This window comes from Glossina fuscipes, unplaced genomic scaffold (assembly GCF_014805625.2).
Source record: "Glossina fuscipes isolate IAEA_lab_2018 unplaced genomic scaffold, Yale_Gfus_2 2, whole genome shotgun sequence".
In the NCBI taxonomy this organism is placed as follows: domain Eukaryota; kingdom Metazoa; phylum Arthropoda; class Insecta; order Diptera; family Glossinidae; genus Glossina; species Glossina fuscipes.
The window spans coordinates 17,861,670-17,882,992 of NW_023998416.1; the positions used below are offsets into that span (position 1 = coordinate 17,861,670).

General features: G+C 32.9%; 1 protein-coding gene across 4 annotated transcripts in view; it reads left to right on the top strand.

The window, feature by feature from the left end:
- The window catches only part of LOC119633258 (tyrosine-protein kinase Btk29A), a 186,521-nt gene extending 165,939 nt beyond the window's left edge, over window positions 1–20,582 (top strand). For 3 of the 4 annotated variants that reach the window (XM_038026707.1, XM_038026709.1, XM_038026711.1), the window contains 10 exons: window positions 12,677–12,813; window positions 12,910–13,026; window positions 13,104–13,184; window positions 14,443–14,573; window positions 14,633–14,761; window positions 14,882–15,075; window positions 17,721–18,061; window positions 18,126–18,363; window positions 18,448–18,581; window positions 18,662–20,582. In XM_038026707.1, the coding sequence (XP_037882635.1) occupies window positions 12,677–12,813; window positions 12,910–13,026; window positions 13,104–13,184; window positions 14,443–14,573; window positions 14,633–14,761; window positions 14,882–15,075; window positions 17,721–18,061; window positions 18,126–18,363; window positions 18,448–18,581; window positions 18,662–18,760 (1,601 nt within the window). In that variant the 3' untranslated portion in view covers window positions 18,761–20,582. The remainder of the gene's footprint in view (window positions 1–12,676; window positions 12,814–12,909; window positions 13,027–13,103; window positions 13,185–14,442; window positions 14,574–14,632; window positions 14,762–14,881; window positions 15,076–17,720; window positions 18,062–18,125; window positions 18,364–18,447; window positions 18,582–18,661) is intronic. The other variant, XM_038026708.1, reaches the window with a different exon arrangement.
- Window positions 20,583–21,323: the final 741 nt, after the last annotated feature.

Consider the following 21,323-nt stretch of genomic DNA (forward strand, 5'->3'; position numbering starts at 1 on the left):
CAGCGCCTTTTTTACTCAGTTGAAGTGGCTAGTCTCTCTTATATATATATATGTTTAATTTTGTCCATCTCCAGTATGTAACATACTTTACTCAATAAGTTTGTAGGATGGTATACAGACGTCGCAAACCAAGTGTAACTTGTAACCTACCGGTCGCAGTGCCATTAAATCATGCCGCGCGTTTGAAGGTTTATGCTATCTACAAATCGTTCGTCATTCGTCATCCTGAATTTATAATTTTTCCTACGAACTTATTGACTGTTGTGTTATATTGGTTTTTTTTCTTTAACCGGTTGACTAGGTATAACGAATATATACGTGATGAAAAAAGTACAAAATTTTGTGTTATGACGAATGTATACGTCTTGATCCGATTATATTATTTTAAATATGATTTGCCGTAATAATTTATCATTTTCGAATGCGCGTATATCATTTTGTCAAGTTACTTCATTACAACCTAATTTCATATTACACATACTCTGTGTATGACGAGTATAGTCGCCATCGCTCAATTAACCGATTAATATCCGACTTTAGACTGTTTGGATCTGTGATGCTTCAATATCAATATCTTTTCGAATATATTTGTATGAAGTCTTATCGAAAGAGAGATAGTATGTGATAGGTGAGATTTTTTACCGTAACAATTTTTCTAAATAATAAATGCAGGCATAAGTAGTTAATTAAAGCAAACTTAAGATGACGTCCACTTACTCCTAACATTCAGTCCTCTTCTATTTATTATTTGCAGTAAACATGAAAAATTCAATACGATTTTAATGATTATGATAATAACGACGTAATATGACAGCAATAAGTTCCCCACTTTAAAGTATACATAAGTAAACTTGCGGATAAATTATTATGTTAGAAAAGTTTTAAGAGTTATTATATAATTTTGATTTATTATTACTTCCTTCATATTTAGTCAAATATTAAATGTGCAAATGCCATCTTGATAATGTCAACAGTTGCACAAATTATATTTAATAATAAGAATAATAATAAAAAAAATTACTTTTATGATGACCTTATGAAAGTCTCAACATTTATACTTGAGCTTAGTAAAGCATTACCAAGAAAACAAATGTTTTTTCGGGTGTAGTAATCTAATAGACGATAACCAGTACACTTGTTTTGAAATAAAAAAGTTTAACTTGTTTACTTAAGACGAAAAAAAAAAAAAAGCCAAACAAAATTTAAATGTTAGAATAACATTTATTTTATATGTAATCCTTAGTAGTATTGGAATACCCAACCTTTCAATGAGAACTGGCTTTTTTCTTTCTTACCTGTTTCATCAAGCTTAAATGTATCAAAACATGATACAAAGATGTGTGCTTTAAAAAAATGTTTGTAAAATTGCATTCACAAAAGTAACTTATTTTAATGTTTTAGTATAATCATTATATAGAAAATGTAGGTAGAATTCGAAAATTAGAGAACTCCGGCACCCAAAATGGCATAGGCACCACTTTCTATTTTTGATTAAAAACGTGCCGTCTGTCGGTAGAGTAAAAGTAAATCTTTACATTAAATCGCATCGAACAAGTAAAAACACTATACTGCGACAAGCTTCGCCATTAAATGTCCTATATTTCTTTGCTTTAATGGATTAGAACGACTTAATATAACGACTTTTTGAAATAAGGTTATATGGGAATTGTTCAAAAAAACAGTCCAATTCGAACCAATTTCAACAGTGTTCGTGCATGAGCCAAAAGCATATCGATGTACCAGATTTCATCAACATATTTCAACAATTACGCCCTGTAGGTTGAGTACAAGGAAACAAGAAGGGCAAATGGACGAACAGCTTAGATCGATGCTGAAAGGATTTATTAACCGGTTGGTATAATAAAATGCTGGCCTACCTCAAATCGTTTTTGACTTGACTATATATATCTTTGTATCACAAGTTATGTGGGGTATAAACGTATCCAAAATGAAGTTTGCAGAAAAATTTCTTGCCTTTCAGATAATCCTGGTTTTGAAGCGAATTGAAAAAGTGAACACATTTTGTAGGCATAGCAACCCAACATGAAACAACAAGAAAGTGCAGTAAGTAGTGCAGGCCGTTTATGAAATTCAAGATGGACGTTTGCAAGTTAGGAAAGCGAAGAACGCTTGCAATTGAATGGTTATTTAACACTACGTTTACAGAGCAAATGCGATACAAATTGGAAATAAGTTTGAAATGAAGTGAAGCCATTAATTGCACTACTAAACTGATAGGGACCATTTTTGCACGGAACATGCAAGTGGTTTTTGCGAACATTTGGGGGGCAATTTTTCAGGAACATATTCACAATGGGATTCGAAAGTTATATATATATATACAAATGTATATTGTTTAGTTCTGCCTACATTCTGCGCATGTAATCCCAGATAACGTCCGTTTTTTAACGTCATATTCCTAATTACAACAGTGTAAACTTCGTGTTTCTGTTTATGCGACTGCGACAATCGGGAGAAATTGAACAGATACCTTTTTCTAGGGAGAAGGTATACATCTTCAAGAAATAGGGGAATGGGCGTGTTGTAGACAAAAAGGAGTGGATTATATCAGTAAAAAGCAACATATAGCATTTAAAGATAGCTGGTTTCTTATGCAGAATATTTAAGCTTTAAATCAAAAGTCTGTCAAATTGCCGGGGACATATATCAGTATAAATTGAATTGAAATTGAGTGAGAATAGCGTAAGGGTTGAATTTTGCGATTGCCATTGAAGCTGGTTCCGTAACCTTCCTTCTTCTCCTATTTTTTTTGAACTACTACTAACTCCTTAATTAATTTTCAAAAAATGCATAAAAAGTATTCGAAAGCGAAAAAACAAAATTGAAAATTTTCAAATAATATATCGGGTATAGTTCAACATAGCTGCTTTGGTGTAAGACGTACCATGTTTACACATGGTTGACGTACGAATGGAAAATGTTGACATTTCAGATGCACCTAAGGCTTTACATTAAATCGTCAGTTAAGACTATTTTCTTTCTTAATTTTAAAAAAATATTGAAAATGTTTCTCTTCTTGTAAACACTTCAATTTTCAACTCGTCCTATGTGGCGCATTACGAATTACGAATTTTAATACAGAAAACATAGTGAAATGGTCAACTTTGTTTTCAAAGTTGTTTCCTTCTTCCGAAGTTTTCAATTAATAACATGTCCGTTAAGTTTCTTCTTCGCTTCCTTTGCTTTCATCCGTTCCCTGAACAAGAAAAGAAATGCGAATATATGTAAATCAATCTCGCATCTCGCGCTGATTCAAAGTATATTTACCGGTTGTAATCGCTAATGTATGTCATTACTCTTTATTACAAAAACTTTTACTTTCTATTTCACTCGGGTTAAGTAATTTACCAACTAAACACAACGCCAAATAAAGAGCATATATATGGATAAAATTAAAATGTCATGTCGCGAAAGATAAAAATTTGCTTTTATTTATTTTCCCAGAGTTACACTTTTCAAATTGCTTACAGCATTTATGGGCACCTTAAAGTAGTTGCTGCTGCAATGGATTTCAATTAATATCTCGTCGTTAAGAGATCTTTTTCTGTTTTCTTCCTTTTTGTTTTGATTGAACTTTTTATATTATTAAGTGTGCGTAGCGCAGGTATGTAAGAAGTCGTAACATTTTTTTTCTGTGACATCTCCAAAGTAATTAGGCAAGAAAGCAAAGTTTTCTCTGTAGCGAATATTTATGTGTCTACGTACGTGTACACCTATATGTAAATATATTTATATAATATTTATATAACATTACTCAATAAGTCTCCGATCGGACACATATACGACAATGCTGCTGGCGGACCGATATGATTTCTGCGGGATTACCAATCTTCAAACGAAAATGTCTCACAATTTCATGACATTTCGACCAATAGTTTACAAGTTACACGGGTCTGCCAACAGTGTTGCTGTATATATGCATGACCGGGGACATATTGAGTGATATGTTGTACATATAATTGCCTTGCGTAACCGCCTGTCATTGCTTTTGTCTCTTAATTTTAAAGAATTTTTATCGATATAATATTTTGGGTAACATTGTTATTATTTATTATTCACTTTTTGACACAGACCTGCGCATTAGATACGCTTCGTCTGTGCACTTCGAAATTGTGTAAATTAAAAATGACAATTTTTGTATCCACCATCAAAATCCCACTTTTCTCAAAAAGATTATCATGCCCAAATGTAATCATTTGGGGGCCCTAGATAAATAAAAAGATTGGCAGATCGTCTGCACATGTCTTATCCATCCTACCCTGAAACCTATCACTCCCAAAAATTAAAATACGCGCTTCAAATTAGGTAAGAACATTAGGAGTTATTGTAAATAGATTCATATTGAAAATGGATCATATTGACTAAGGGACGATCACACAGCGCTACCTAAACTGGAAGCATCTTTCATTTTGAAAGCAACAAAACTTGCGCAGATACAATGATAAAAATTCGTATTCATCAAAAATATCGGCCATGCCCACCCATTATTACAGAATACTGGAATTGTATTTTTTTTGCTTTTGTTTCAGATAAAGGTGTTAGGTATAAACAACTCATTCCTGCCGAACGTAATTTTTTTACTTGCTTTTTTTTTTTGGTTTATTTTTTTTATTAGGTTTTTTATAGGTTAGATGACTTAAATTTTCGTTCTATACATTCAATGCTTTCAGGCCGAGGTATGCATCATTTTTATGAAATGAAACTTTACGAAATAGTTTCTTTTTACCTTCCACAGTGAGTAAATATCTTTAACTGTGTAACATCACATTATTCAAAAAGGTCGTAGGAAGACATAGAGATGGCACTATTGATGAATCCATATGACGTTTTGATAATATCAACGCTCAAAAGAAATGCTAATTGGTCTTTATCGATATGAGCAGTAGAATTTATTTAGCAATGTTTACCCGCACGTCACTCCGTGAAAGTTTCCATACAATTTCAAAAAAATTTTTTTTTAACCGCTCGGTAGTTCTATCCCGAAAAACATTATTATCGGTCTATGTGTCTTCCTATAGACGAAAATTTTTAACTTTCATTTTTACAATTTACGATACGTTATACCGCAAACAATTAAAATTTCGGCTCGAGGCGAATATAATTTTGCTTGCTTGCTGCGTAATAACTCTAGAAAGATGACTTGGTCGATCAAAGTCCATATATTTATTTACCTTTAGCTGTAGTCGAATAGGAAAGGAAAGCCTAAATCTCGCACATTCTTGGTTGAGGTTAAGAGAGAAACTTCTTACAAGACCATTTCAAAATTTGTTTAGCATAGAAATCATTATCAGGAGAAAAGGTCTGTCTTCACACGCCATACGTTAACTCAACGGTTCTCTTTTTCATTTTTATGCAAAACTTTTATGCAAAATTTATTTATTTTAAAGAAGAATTTTTATATTACATTGCGCTGGGAATCAGTATCTCGAACATATATGTTTCCTTCGTATACATGAATGCACATGCACAGTTGATTATCATACCGCTAACAGTATTTGTTGTTAGTACGTTTTAACGCGTGTTACGTTCCTATCCATATATAGAAAAGCATTTCAAACCTTTAGATATAAATAAAACTCAGTAGAAAAAAAAAGCCTTTAATAATAAACAATGATAATTTATGTTCAATCAAACTGCATACAGAATATTAATAAAGTGCATTGCACTTATAGTGGGTATTAAGTTAATAAATCAAAAAAAAAAAAAATAGTAAGATAAAAATAATAGTCGACTCGTACAACTTGTCTTAAAACACTCACTACACACCCTTCACTCGTTTATGTTCTCTTTTAGTATTTAATAAATAGATTCGTGGAATCTAACATGAAGAGACTTAGCTGAGCTATTTTGATGTGACGCAGTCCAGATATATCTTAATTTGTTTCAATTTTCAAGTTGATAAGGCGCACCTATACCTCTTTATGCCTCCTCTCGCACTAAGAATATTATGTAATATGCCAGCAGTGGGCCCAATAATTTACATTGTATGTAACGATTTACCCAAATCAAAGCATAGACTGCCCGTACATGTTGTTGTATACGCAAACGAGGGATCTAGGCCTTTGCTAATTGTAAGCGAACTAAGGGAATGGTTAGCCCCGACTTTTAAAAACCTTCTCAATTGGTAATTTACACTCACTATTAATATAAAAAAAGGAGTATAAAATCCGCATTCTACTTAGGTGTGCGTGAGTGGCTTTTGCCGTTTTTGCGCTTTATGCATGGAAATTTGTATCGTAGGTCCGTTGTAATTTATTCGTATTGACAAAAACCTAGAAAGCCGAGATGTTCTCAATTAATATTGTACTGTGGGCGTGCCGATTTACCGATTTGCCACACTTTCAATATTGACCTGAAATGCCGGTAACTTTAGCCAGAAAAATGTTTACGGCACACAGACAAACAGACAGAAGGACCTGCTTAAATCGATTAAGAATTTCATGCTAATCAGAATGTATAGTTTTTTTAGGTTCTCTGAAGTTTCCTTCTGGCTATTGGAAAGATTTAGCGAAATTGTCTGTCCCTCACTCTTGTCCTTGAACGATAGGTATAAAAAGGAAAAAGATATTTAATACCTTTTCAAGGAAAATGTTTAATATCGAAGGCGTTGCTCGAAGCTTTTTACTATGTGAAAATTATATGGATTCTTCAATGATCATCCTATACCGGCATTTTATCCCATGAACTTATTGAGTATTATACATGATTTACGGACAATTCTGGGCAAACCTTTAGCAGTTTTCCATTTTGATATGTGGATTTTATGAAGAGGAACTTAATTTTAATTGCGAGTCGAATTAAGAGTCTCCTTTGCTCACTTTCAACTTTGGTTTGAAGCGGTGGAAACTTGGCCTTAAATTTGTTCTTCTAGATATAGTTTTGTTCCAATGCCGTTAATGTTGCTAATCGAGCGAACGAGTTTTACGATTATTTAACTAAAAAATGAATGCATAAGTCATCGTAACGCGAATCTAAATAGAAGCAAACTTCTTGCTAAGTTTGTAATTATATAATGAGCTGAGCGCTAATATCACAATGAATATAGATACCAGGGCAAAACGGACGGAGATGTGTAGTGTTGAAAACACGATTAATGGAAGAAAACAATATTTAAAAAGTATTTACGAAAAATATACCCGAGCTTAGGATTATATAAATGACGTAAAGGCAAAAAGTTTCCAAAGTTAAGCGCGAACACTTTGCTTCTAGAAAATACTAAAATTAATTTGAGTAAACTTGTAAATCATTATATAATATTTACTCGTTAATTAAGAAATTGTTGATAATTATATTTACAGATAATTATAAAATTGCTTACGCAATGGTTAGCGCATTTTCACTTTGTTATCAATCTTGAGAATTTATTACTTACTTATGCCAGGGAAAAACCTTATTAATTACAAATAAGTAAAAACATTATGATCAGACGAGGCAAAGAATTAAACGCCCTACATCATTTCGCCTAACTAACTATACTTCATCTATTTTGATAATAAAAAATAAAAAAAATTTTATATCGCCTTTCCGTATGAAGGCGTACTTTTCAAACCAGCATTCTTATCGGAATGGGTCTGCAGCCGAATTTTTTAGCAAAAGATTTAATTTTCCTGTCAAAGATCATATATTACTTTTAACATCATTTTGCTAAAAAATATTGAAAATAAGACTTTTTGGCTTATATAGGCCTTGATAAACCGTCGGCATTGTACAGTAAATTTTTATGTCAATTTTTTATTATGCATCAATTTTTACTGTGAAATATTAAAAATGCTATCTTTCGCCTCATTAGAGAGTTCGTTCTTGAACCAAAAACAAATCAGGAAAGAAACTTTGTTAGAATATCTGAAAAATTGCGAGCTATACGTTGATCACAAAGATACTTAGACAAACGGACGGACGGACAACTTTGCGTAAGTCGGTTCAATAAATGATTTTGAATCAACGGGTCTCTACTAAAACTTGAATCCATCTTGTGTTCGTCTGGCTAATGCATACATCCGCTCAAACTTAATATACGTTGTGTCGCAAGCGTTGGAGAGTATAAAACCAGCAGCGGATGTGGAAGTGGGTTTGAAGCGCAGATGACTCATATTTATATGTGTGCGTGTATTTTATAACAGACTTGTAGCTAATAAGAGAAACAATCTACTGTAGGTAGTTATTATTTCTGTGGTACACAAGTAAAGCATGTATAAAATTTTTTAATTATAATATTGGAAAAGCTTTAAACATATAAGAAGTTGTTGTTTTAATCATATCAACATTGCATCTGTCAATTTTAGCCAATTAATTGATATATTACTTCTTTTTATCTTCGTCTTTTTCTTCTTCTTGTTTGCAGTATAAACCGCTTATATAAATCTTGACTAAATATTTCCTGCATATGGTTTTTAATTTTTTTTTTTTTATATAACAGCATTTGATTAATTATTTTAGTCAAGTGTCGGTTTTACTGGCTTTTTAAACCAGTTTATTATTATTATGTGTATTCATAAATATTATTTATTATTTAAAGTATTTAGCGTAAAGTATGCGCTATGCCTGATTACATAAATAGTTTTTTTTTCTTTTTCTACTTTTATTAATTTCTTTTTCTTTTTTTTTTTTTTTTATGCGTAATTTTCCACTGTCAGCACGCCATAGTAGTAGATGTTTAAAAGAAGAAACAAAAAAAAAAAAAAAGAAAAAAATTAATAAATAAATAAACCTAAGATTACAAGCATTTACATGTATATGCATGAAATGCCAAGTTGAAATTATTTCTTCAATGCCCCCATAAGGCTTAATGTGCACACGGTTTGCATTCAAAATTTCATAATTATTTTTTTATGAGGAATTTAACGAAAGAGAAGAAAAAATAATCATAATCATTACAAGTGAATGACTAGTGAATGTTAAAACAAGACCGCTTAATATCCGTTAATAAATACATACACAAATAAGAAAAATCCCATGGCAGGACGGCAGTTCAAATTTACATGTGCAACGCATTAAACGTTAAACTTGTGCATAAGTGCACTTAGAGGAGAGCTCAAAAAAATTGTAACTTTCAAAAGGAAATTGCGGAAATTGATGAAAACATAATTTAAAATTAGTTTTCTCTAAGCAATTCACTTACCAGGCACGAGTGTTTACGAGCACATGTCAAAATAATAAAGGGTACCGTCCATTAAGAAAAATAATGAATTATTACTAAGTCTTTAAGTCTGACACTAATTTCCGCGGTCATCGAAGAATTAATTCGTTTATCACTACTGTTGTTTACTTGAAGTTATCTCGTAGATTTTCTGCTTTAGATAAATGTTGTTGTCTCGAGTTTTTGCTTTTACATCAATGGAATATCATGAACGAAAGAATTGCAAACGTTGAATAAGATATGAAATAATAACCTTCAGTTAACAGCAGAAACAAGTGAGGGCTACAAAGCTGTTAAGCGTTTAGGCCTTGAAATGATGGAAGACAATTCTCGTTTTAGATGAACAATAACGTTACATAACGTAAAAAACGTCAACCGATAGTCTTAACTAATCGTGAATCGATTTTCTACATTCCGAATAGGCAAGTGAAACATATTCACTTCATTATCTCTCGTTTTAGTATAACATATTGTCTCGCACCGAGAGAGGAAGATCGTGGACTATTTTTCCTACAAACCTTCATTATTACATAGAAAGTGTCCTCTATGTTCGGCAAATATCAACGCTAAGACAGAATGCATGTCAATTGTTTTTAATACTAAGTAAATATATATATATTAACTATCATCAAAAATAAATCGTCAAACTCAAATTTAGTCTGTTTTCCAAAAATTGTAACTTGTTAGCATAAAATATTCGTACATGTTAAGTTATGAGGCTACTATTAGTGAGCCAATTATTTGCATAAATTATGTCACAAGTTCTGTCTTTATCGTAAAGCCTTTATTTCGATACCAACTTTCCCAAGTGCGAAGATATACACCCATGTTCTCTCCTTTTATGTCAATAATGGATAATCAAATACCAAAAAAATATAGTAACAACAATATTTAATAATTACTATTAAACAAGGAAGAAAATTTCATTGGACTGCAATCAAATATTTTTTACCTATCAAGGAGAAAAAACATATTCACTGTTGCAGTTGATGATTAATGAGCAGGATGAGCAGGATTTTTTTCTCACTTTACACTGTGCCGTGAGCGTCTCCCTTGACCGATCTAGCTCATTTTCTATATCAATGTACGTCGAAGAATTTCCAATTTTCATGGTAGATGGACAGACACATATGCTAAAACCGATTCAGAATGTGATTCTGATCAAAATGTAAGGGATCTCTGAAGCTTTCTCCAGCTTTGGCGGAATGCGTTTAACGCCCTCTTTCGGTGATATAAAAATAATATTATTAATAAAATAGATACCATGTATTAATTCATTCGCTCATATGAACACTAAATCATCATACATGACCTTGTATACGCGGTCGTTTAGCCCTGCTACCGCCACCAATATGACTTTCATTCCTGTTATATCTTATCGTTTTATATCGTTGAAAACATTTTTTAAAACGATTAAAATTATTTCATAGGTCCAATAATGCGGCTTTTTCTGACCGAAATTTTGATTAAATATGCGTTGTGTACACTTAAAGCCATACTATTATTTTGGTAACCAAGTTTGGTCAAGGAGTTGAGAGAGAAAAAAAAATTGACAAAATGCCTAACGATGAGAAGAGAAAGACGAATTGAAATAACTCTTAGCTGGTAGAGTAGCGCTTTGTGATCAAAAAGTAAAGTAAATGGAAGTAATGATAATTATTCAACGATTTTCGTAGTGTAACTCATTATAAACTTCTACCGCCCGGCGAGGCTATTAAATTATTGGTTTTTGTTCCACGATAGCTTTTACCTTCTCACAAGTCATTGGTTCTTTTCAACAGATACTCAAGTCACATCGTTCTACAATCATCTAATTTTTCTGATTTTATTTCGGCTGATCTCTGGCAATTCCTACTAACGAAACAACAGTTTTAATTCGTTATCCTAATGTAATATAACACAAGAGTTTTCTTTTCGATCACATATAAAATGAATACCGTGCTACTCGCTTATTGGTCATGCAGGAATCACTTGATTAAAGATAAGAACGAAAAGAATTCAAGGTGGCTGTTTTTAATAAAATGTAAACGATAATTCCGGACAACGGATTTTCGCTTCACGATGTTATTAAACATTATTTGGTTTTTCAGCGCTATGGTGTAGCTAGAAAAAACTTTTTGCTAAGCGTAGCTCGCTTTGTAGTTCAAAATTTAAAGCCGTTGATAGCAATTTAAAGTTTAAAAACTATCTAAAAACGAAAAGAATTGTAAGTCACCTCAAAATCGCAAATTTGCTGCGTTATTATAATTAATGAGAACGTCAAACAAATAGAATGTTAAACGTTCGCCGTTAGACCTAAAATAAAACATTATGTACTCAATTTTTGCTATCTGTCTCTCTTCATTCAGCTTTTTTTAATCTTAGCAGTGTACATAATTAACCAAATGTGTATTTGCTTTTGCCTTCGCTCATCACCAGAGGTCATATTAAGTTTGTCAAACGTGTGTAATCCTCAGAAATCTTCATAGGAAATACTGTCTATGTGCGCCTCAAAAGATAACATAAACAAGTTTAGCTGCTTCGATCGATATTCCTGCACTAAGCGAAGTTTTGAAAATTATCGATCTATCTCTAAGAGTTGTCTACGTAAAAATTCTATTATTATCAAGCCTATGTTTATGTTTAACATGAAATTCTTAACCATTTTCTTTGTTAAATTTGAGTTTAGTTGGCCGAAGAGTTATCTTAAATTTGCGTGTGTATGTTATGCCATACATAAGCTAACAAATGGCGGCATATTTGACGTGCCATGCGTGCGATATCGTACGATGCTGCAAACTTACGATGGCTATGTTACAATTTTGCCTTATTTCTAGACCCATTGCAAAGATGGTAATTGTTTCTATGGCATTGCAGTACAGACAGAAAACATTATACAGCGTGTGCGAGTTGATGAAGATGAATTATTCTTCCCCACGGCTTCACTTCGCCATAAGTTCTGTCAATTATCTTCTTACTTTACTATTAATTTCCGAATTGTGTAGCACAAGTTATCTTCAAAAAGCGATCCCGTGTGTCTTTATCTCTAATTTCATAGGATATTCTTAGAAAAACAACAAAACCAATGGCACTGTGGGTAGAATACAATTCGTTCTAAACCTAAAGTAAATTTAAAAAATTTTTTTTTTGTGTTTATGTTTTCTGAATTTTTCTTTTACTATATTTTATGTATTCTTTCCATGTATTGTATGTTTGTACATTTTCGTTATTGTGGATCCACTCATTTGGAAAACAAAAGACTTGAGCAACAAACTTGAGTTTTGTAATGTTGTGTATTCTTTATGTGTGCATTTAAATACAAAACAAAACGAACAATTGCAGACAGAAGACGTAAACTGGCTTTTTCGGCATATTTACATAAATTTTCAAGCAAAAGTTTTTATTTTTATTCGATTTATTTATTTTATGATCAGGCTTTTTAAACTTTATTATATATATATAAACAATGTGAATCATAAATTAAAATTGATTTTTGATTAATTAATTGATTAATTGATTTCATATATATTATGCTTTTAGGCACTGGAAGTTCGCCTGCCCAGATTTCACAACGCAGCATTAGTCCAAACAATTCAACCACAACCAGTCAATTTAGTTTGCATCATAATAGTTCGGGCAGTTTAGGTAGTTCAACACCCACCTCATTACATCCACAGGTAAATAATAATAAAGTAGTTTAATAGACATTAACATAAACACGACCTTACAATGAATTTCATTTTTTTGTTTTTGTTTTTTCTTTTTTTTCATAGTCATCGGTATCCACCTTTAAGCAGTCACCAACTATTTTAAACGGTAACAGTTCTTTATTGGATAACACAATGCCAGGTGGTATACCAACGCCAGGAACACCAAACTCGAAAGCTAAAGTAAGTTAAGTGCAACGATTACAAATTTAACTTAAAACTAATCGTTTTTTTTTTTTTTTTTTTTTGCTTCGTTTCAGGACAATTCTCATTTTGTTAAAATTGTCGTAGCTTTATATCCTTTCAAGGCCATAGAAGGAGGTGATTTATCTTTAGAAAAGGTATTCATTTTTTAACAATTTTTACCCGGCTTCGCTCAAGAATACGATTTACATTTCATAAAATGAGTTGATCAAAAAATCCCTCGTCACATGTGACCATGGCTATCTGAACAGATTTGCCCGAACACAGCTTATGTTCTGGGGTCGACTTATGATTCTTCTCTGTTAGCGAGCTAGTTCACTTGACGGAGCACAAAAACGATAGCATTGTATCGATCAAAATTGGGAAAAATTCTTGCGCTATCGAGTATCATCAGCTCAATATTACTCGCCAAAAGTTGCTCGAAAATGAATAAATGAATTTAGAATTGAAAATTCGAATTTGAAACTCCGACCTAAGCTCCGTTTACCGATTCCTGTTTTTCGAGTTTTATCTTAGGTCGGTCGGGCATCTTATTTTTGCAAGTCAATACGACGTTATTTCTGGTTGCTTAACTTTTCTTTCATTTACAATATCACTAAAGGGTGTCTTTAGAGATTTAATGCAGTTTACAAAGTAAAATAGAAAAAAAAGAAACTCTATTAAAGGGTTAAAGCAATTAAAAACCAAATACAATCACAATGCTGAAAACGTTACTCTATTGGGAAAATGAAGTGACCGACCCTTTTTATATAAAATTTCAGGTGAATTCTAAGAAAGAATTTTCATATTGAAACAGTTAATATAACCGTGGTTGTGCAAGAAACCGCGTCTATTAATGCACTTGCTGTCGGTGTTGAAATAAAACATATCCCAAAAGGGGGATAGGTGAAACCAAGTCTGCGTTGAATGAAAATTTCGCCTCACTAGATGCTAAGCACTTCGTGATAGACACCCTTTTACATACATTCTTGATCGCCTCACATTATCAAACTAATTCGCATAAGTCTTTCCGTCCATCCCCCGGCCTGTCGTCTTTTGTCGAATTCTTTATGGTCGCTGACCCAATTGCTGGCCTAAAATTGAAAACGGGTTTGCTGAGTCCACAAAAGGGAACATGTGGACTAGACTACATAAATAAACTAAAAGTTAATACAAACATCATACAGGAATCGTCTAAAGCGTCCGTTACAAATCATCTTAATCGCTTCACTGACATGCTTTAAGATGAATGACTTCATTTTTTTCAAGTAATTAGGTTTGCAAATGTAAATCATATTTGCGACCAAAAAAAGAATAAAAATATGAACCATACATGTAAGGGGGAAGAGTAGTAAATAAGGTTGAATACAATTCCTTTACGTATTTATTTATTTAATTATTTATTTATTTTTTCAGAACGCTGAATATGAAGTTATTGATGATTCTCAAGAGCATTGGTGGAAAGTCAAAGATGCCATGGGTAACGTCGGTTATATACCTAGTAATTATGTAAAACCTAAAGCGTTGTTAGGATTAGAGCGCTATGAGTAAGCTTTGAGAAAATGTTTTTAGATAAAAGGCCCAAAATAAAAATTGTATTACTTAGATGGTACGTTGGTGACATGTCACGACAACGAGCTGAATCCCTGTTAAAACAAGGCGACAAAGAAGGCTGTTTTGTGGTGCGTAAATCATCAACAAAAGGTTTATACACACTATCGCTACATACCAAAGTGTAAGTATTTCGGAAAGTTTAGCATTCCGATAAAGTAATTGGCAAATATAAATAAAGCACATATTGCGTATTCAATATTAATAATTAATATATTTATAAAATGTATTTTATTTATTTTAGTCCCCAATCGCATGTTAAGCACTATCATATTAAACAAAATGCGCGCGGTGAATACTATTTAAGTGAAAAGCATTGCTGTGAAACTATACCCGATTTAATTAATTATCACCGTCATAATTCGGGCGGATTAGCTTGCCGTTTAAAATCCTCACCCTGTGATCGCCCGGTACCGCCCACTGCTGGTTTATCGCACGGTAAGAATTATATAAGAAACTTTATTAAAACACTATTTATCTCTCTTCCTGTGTGTTACTCAATGCCCTGCTTTTCTTCGAACCGTCATCGGTGTAATTATTTTACAATAAATCCTGTAAGTGAAGTTTTCCAGTTTACATTAAATTCTACAACAGAGACAGGAGTTGCTTTCCGGTTTTTTTTTAATACGACTTCTATGGAACAATCATTTCCTCTATCAATGATATACATACTGTGGTCACTCTTCGCCGCGATATTAAATTGTCGGTAAACGGGTCTTGTATTAGTTAAGACTAGGAAATGTTCTACGCAGCGTTGTGTGAATGATTACATGCCTTGTGACTTAACTTCAATCTAGATTTATCTAACACCTCATTCTTTATATTACACTTCCCGTGTTGTTGGGTTTACAGCAGCCTTCACTGTACTCCGCGAAGGACCATATCCAGCAGTCGGGGATCAATTTCGCTTCCGTCTCGGCATTCCACCACCAGTAGAACTGAAGAAGATGCTATGAAGCACATGTGTTTCAGACTCGATCGAGCTCGCCTATTCCCTCGGGACTTTATTTTATAAAACTTCCAGCTCTACTTTAGGCAAGCACAGTTAGTCCTGCCTTTTGAGTTTTTCATGGAATCCTGGAAAGCTGTCCTAACTGTTTTTTTCCTTTCGTAGATAGAAAATCGGTAGAAAATCATTGACACGACTAACTTCCACACGTTCCCCCAGCAACTGCAAAGCCGCAGTATTCCACAAAAGTAACTGGTCCGGTTTCAGCTACTCCTGTATGGCCTCCGTAGTACAGAACACGCTTAGAAAGAAGAAAAATTCTTTTATAAAAAAAAGAATATATCGTCATTACATTGTACCCCGAAGCAGAGTAATGCGAAAAGCTCGTTACCAGGTTATAGAAAATGTTAAACTTGAAAACTTCCTTCGTCGACAATGTTATAATCCAGAGAAGAGGACGAAACGCGATTGATATATTTGCGTTCTCCTTCCTTCTGCCTTCCTGTACAATGGTAACTATCGATAATTACTGCTTCATTTCACAAGTCATTGCACGACTGATCAGCAATGTGTAGGATCATGATAATCGCTTAACTGTCAAACGGTTTCTTGTTCTTTTTCTTCGCTTTCTTATTTAATATCGCAAGAGGTTCCATTATATGAGATAATTACTTTAAGCAAATACTAATTATTTTCGTTTTCTTTGAACGAAAAACTGTGGTATCACCCATTCCTTCAAGATCATCACCTCCTTCGAAATATTCTTTTAGATTGAACTGTTCTCTGCACTTAAGCCCATTGTTTTATTTAATTTCGTGTTTCCTCGTTTCCTCTTAAAAATGCCCTTGAATTTTCTTAATAAAAGCAATAAGAATAAGGAAACCATGTATAAAATTAGCAAAACAAGCTATTCATTGCTTTCATCGGCGCAAACTTTTGCCGAGGAGCAGTCAGAAAAATAACACTATGATTAAAAGATTGAACAAGATTTCAGTTTAAACGAGGCGGACGTATCGAAAGGATTTTGCCTTTTGTTTGACTGGCGGCAATCTCACCGATATCTACGTCAAATTTCATGTTAAAGGGAAATGAAAAATGACAAAGGCTTTTAATGGTAGCCAGTCATTCAGAGCGACCGTTTATGATTGCGTTTAAGATGTTTAAAGAATGCAGAGAATGCTTTAACGATATTAAATGTCTCGCCTGATCTTCAATATCTAGTAATAAATAGAGAGGAAGACATGGAAACAGAATAGAAAGTCATGGATGGGGTGCTACAAGAGTGCAATAGGCTTTGTTGTCATCATGCAAATATACTCTTACCGACGACAGACAATTCAGACCACATGCTTTTTATTATTGTAAGTTGTTCGAGGAACGGAAAAAATACATAGAACGCAATGGCAATGGGATACCTTATTGACATTACATATATTCCAATATCGTGTTGGATCAATACAATCGATTTCGAGAGATCACTTGGCCTTCGAGTGCGTCTTGCATCACTTTGGATATTCGATACCTTCTAACCGGGAACTCGAATCATATCGTTCCTTTCATTTATCTCATTTAAAACAAACTGGAGATCAACATATGCTATATGTATTACAATAGCAATCTTCTCGACTATTGTGTGGCTATTATCGGACGAATCATTTCCAATTTCATTTATGGCCGTCACCTGAGAGCATATAAATTTTGATAATAGCAAATAAAATAAATTGAAAACTCGAGCCAGAATCTTGCACTGTCTACTGTTTATATAACATAAAAGTGTTTGACATATATTTTCGCTTGTTATAAACGTAATTGCAACGAATGTCATTTCTTCGAGCTGGATACACTAGGAGTTGCTCTTTTTAAAACCCAGCGAAACTTTGACTTTTTGACGGGTTCGATCGTTTTCAAGATAAATTCCATGTCTATATCTGTTGTTGATGCAAATGCAAATGCAACATTTTAGTTTTCGTTCATATCGATTACATTTTCTCGGCTTTCACGAATCGTATTTTGCGAGTTCCATAAAATTAATGTCAATTTAATAATAAGAGACGCACTTTACGCCCTCACGTTGTAATCTGGTTTGAAAAGAGGGATTTTGTTAATAATATTTTTTTTTCAAATTAATTTTTAGATAAATGGGAAATCCATCCTTTGGAATTAATGTTAATGGAGGAACTTGGTTCTGGTCAATTTGGAGTGGTGCGCCGCGGTAAATGGCGTGGTTCTATAGATACGGCCGTTAAAATGATGAAAGAGGGCACCATGTCGGAAGATGATTTCATTGAAGAGGCCAAAGTCATGACTAAATTACAACATCCAAATTTGGTACAATTATATGGCGTCTGCTCTAAACATCGCCCTATTTACATTGTCACCGAATATATGAAACATGGTTCACTTTTGAATTATCTACGACGTCACGAGACTAGCTTGATTGGAAATATGGGCTTACTACTGGACATGTGTATACAGGTGCAAAAGCAATAAGAAAAATTATAATATTTAGAAACCGGAATGACATTGAGTTTCGTTTAAGGTCTCCAAGGGTATGGCTTATTTGGAACGTCACAATTATATTCATCGCGATTTGGCGGCGCGTAATTGCTTAGTGGGTTCCGAGAATGTAGTGAAAGTGGCCGATTTCGGTTTAGCGCGCTACGTCTTAGATGATCAATACACCAGCTCGGGCGGTACAAAATTCCCAATTAAATGGGCACCGCCTGAAGTTTTAAATTACACTCGTTTCTCCTCGAAAAGTGACGTTTGGGCATACGGTAAGAATTAAATAATGCAAAAAAAAAAAAAAAAACATAATTAAATTAATTTATTGAAATATTTAATTAAATTTTTATATTAAGGTGTTTTAATGTGGGAGATATTTACCTGTGGTAAAATGCCCTATGGCCGCCTAAAGAACACCGAAGTAGTTGAGCGGGTACAACGTGGCATCATTTTAGAAAAACCAAAGTCATGCGCTAAAGAAATTTATGATGTTAGTATAAAAAAGGGAAAAATTCAATTTATATTTTGTAATTGAAAATGAAAATTGCATTCAATTTTTGTTTGTTCAAGGTCATGAAAAAATGTTGGTCTCATACTCCCGAGGATCGTCCATCATTCCGCGTACTAAAAGAGCAACTGGCTCTGGTAGCACAAACACTCACCGACTAAATAATATTTTTGGGTTTTGTATGAGAAACAGAACTCGTAAGATCATTTTTCTATTTGCTCTTTACACAACTGAATCAAACATCTCTCCTAGATCATCATCCTATACGCATACATAAACACTTAAGTATATATGATATGCAATACATACATATTTAATATAATGAAATTTATGAAACAAAAATAATTAAAAAATAATATTTATAAAGCAAAGCAAGCACTGATAAAATAAATTGAAAGAATTACTTTATAAAGCAGAATTAAAATGTGTATACATATATATACATATATAAATAAAAAAAATATATATATATACTTTAAGTTAGCCAATAACATATGTGAAAAAATGTAGAAAACTATAAGATCTTTGAACCACAGAAAGTCCTTTAGAAACATTTACAGTTAAAGAAAATTAATTTTAAGGAAAAAGAAGAAAAATCAAGAAATATATCCCGAAGTCAAAGGGACTAATTAGTAATTATTAATTTAGTTTCACGAATTCCGCTGATTTTTTTTTTTACAATATTTCTATATACAATATGATTACTATAGCGAACCTACCCACGCGTACACCAACAAGTATAATTATATTACAATTTTTTTAGAAAAAAATAAAAATAAAATAAATAATCTGTTTAACGAAAGTGAATATGTATAGAGTAAAAAAACCAAGCAGATATGTTAAAAGAAATTTTTTTAATATATGTTAAAAACATAAAGCTGCTAACAATTGAGCATTTTTTTTTTTTTGCGCTTAAAAAAATTTTTATTCACATCTTTGCTCTAAATACTAGATAAAATTTGTGCTTATTTATCCTCTTTAAATGTACGCATAAGCGCAGCAGAACAACTAAAAGAAAATATGATAAATGATATAAATTTTTATAAGAAGATTTAAGACATATATATATATATATATAAATGATTTTTTTTTTATAAATTTTTTTACGTTCTTTGAAATCAATACAAAGCAAAATATAAGTAAGCGTTGGCTTTCAAACCGCTCATCGGTTTACATGCATAACCTACTGATTGCAATGTTAGTTGTACCCTACACCACTTGTACTACCTTCGGTATATTAAGCTTGTGCTGAACGTGTGTACAACACCTAAAAGACTTGGAATTGACCCAACTTTTATTATATCGATCTAGGCTTATATGTCCGTCTGTCCGTCGCGATTTTTGTGTTCAAGCTACAAGCCGTAATTTTTGGGATATTGTAAGAAAATCGGGCGGTGTGTCTTGGTCGACAGACGAACATTAAGAGACGCTGTTCGAATTGGTCCACTTTTTGCGCTACTTCCAATTTCTTCCGCTTTATCTTTAGAAGTCGTTTTATGAGTGCTGCACATATTAAATGATGCGGTGTAGGGTATTTAGTGACTAGTCGGGTTCCACTATAGTATTTATACTTGTTTTTTAATTAATTTTTACAATTCTTAAAAAAATATATAACATTTTTTTTTTGAAATTTTACAATTATATTCTATGAAGAACAAGAGAAATATAAAACTGCCAGTAATATCCATCCATTTTTGCTCATAGCGCTTAAGTATCCTTGACCGAAATAAGTGATAAAGTAAACCAACATGATCGAGCGACTAGGGTGAACGGTGCAATATTTCCTACGCGTAAGCCTTTATAACGTTTGTAATTAGGTTTGAATCACGGATCCGCTTATAGTTATGGCCCTACTTTTTTACGACGTTGACTTAGCTTGACACGAATTTTGATTATTTTTTTTGAAACTATTTGTCTTCTTACCATTTATATTCGGCAAGATTCTTTCTCGTTCGAATCGAATTTAAGTCAGAGTAAAATTTCGAAAGTAGACAGTAACTCTTTACAGCGCTTCATTTAAGTGATATAAGCGTTTCCCACAATGTTTTTTTTTTTTTGCCCTTCATCATCTTTAGAAAACACTCAAAATTTATAAAAAGGAATTTCAGCCAGCAATGCTATTGGTAGGTTTTTTTAAAGGCCCCAAGCATTGAGAACACGCTAACGTTCAGCATTTCCTTAAAATCAAAAAACTTTTTTGGACCGAATATAACCTTTTTTTTTAAATAAAAATATTCAGATGTTCCCACAAGTCAAGGGAATCGCTCTGAGTCGCTCTGAGCTCAAACTTGTTACTAATAAGGTTCCCGCAGTTCGTGCTCACTGACGTCCCTCAGCACCCGCTGAAGTTCGTCTTCGATTTTGATGGTTAGTGTAAATTATTGGGACGCCGCGTAAGTTCTCGCTTTTTTTTCATAAGGAAGCAACTTTTAGCATGAATTGTAGAATGAAATGTCGATTTCTCAAGGATTGCGCAATCAGCTTTAAGCGATAGTTTAAGTTATCTCATTTTAAAATTTTTTATATGCGTTCCATTTGTTAATTTCTTTATTTTAAAATCTTTTTCTGAGCTTCGAATATTTGGCAATCAGAGTCTGCCGTGAGCTTTACTAATTCTAATCGCTAATGTTATTATTTTATGAAGTTCTTTGACATTTGTATTCACATAAGAAAGCTTGAAGATCCGGATTTCCCTTAGTTTTTATGAAATCGCATAACAAACCA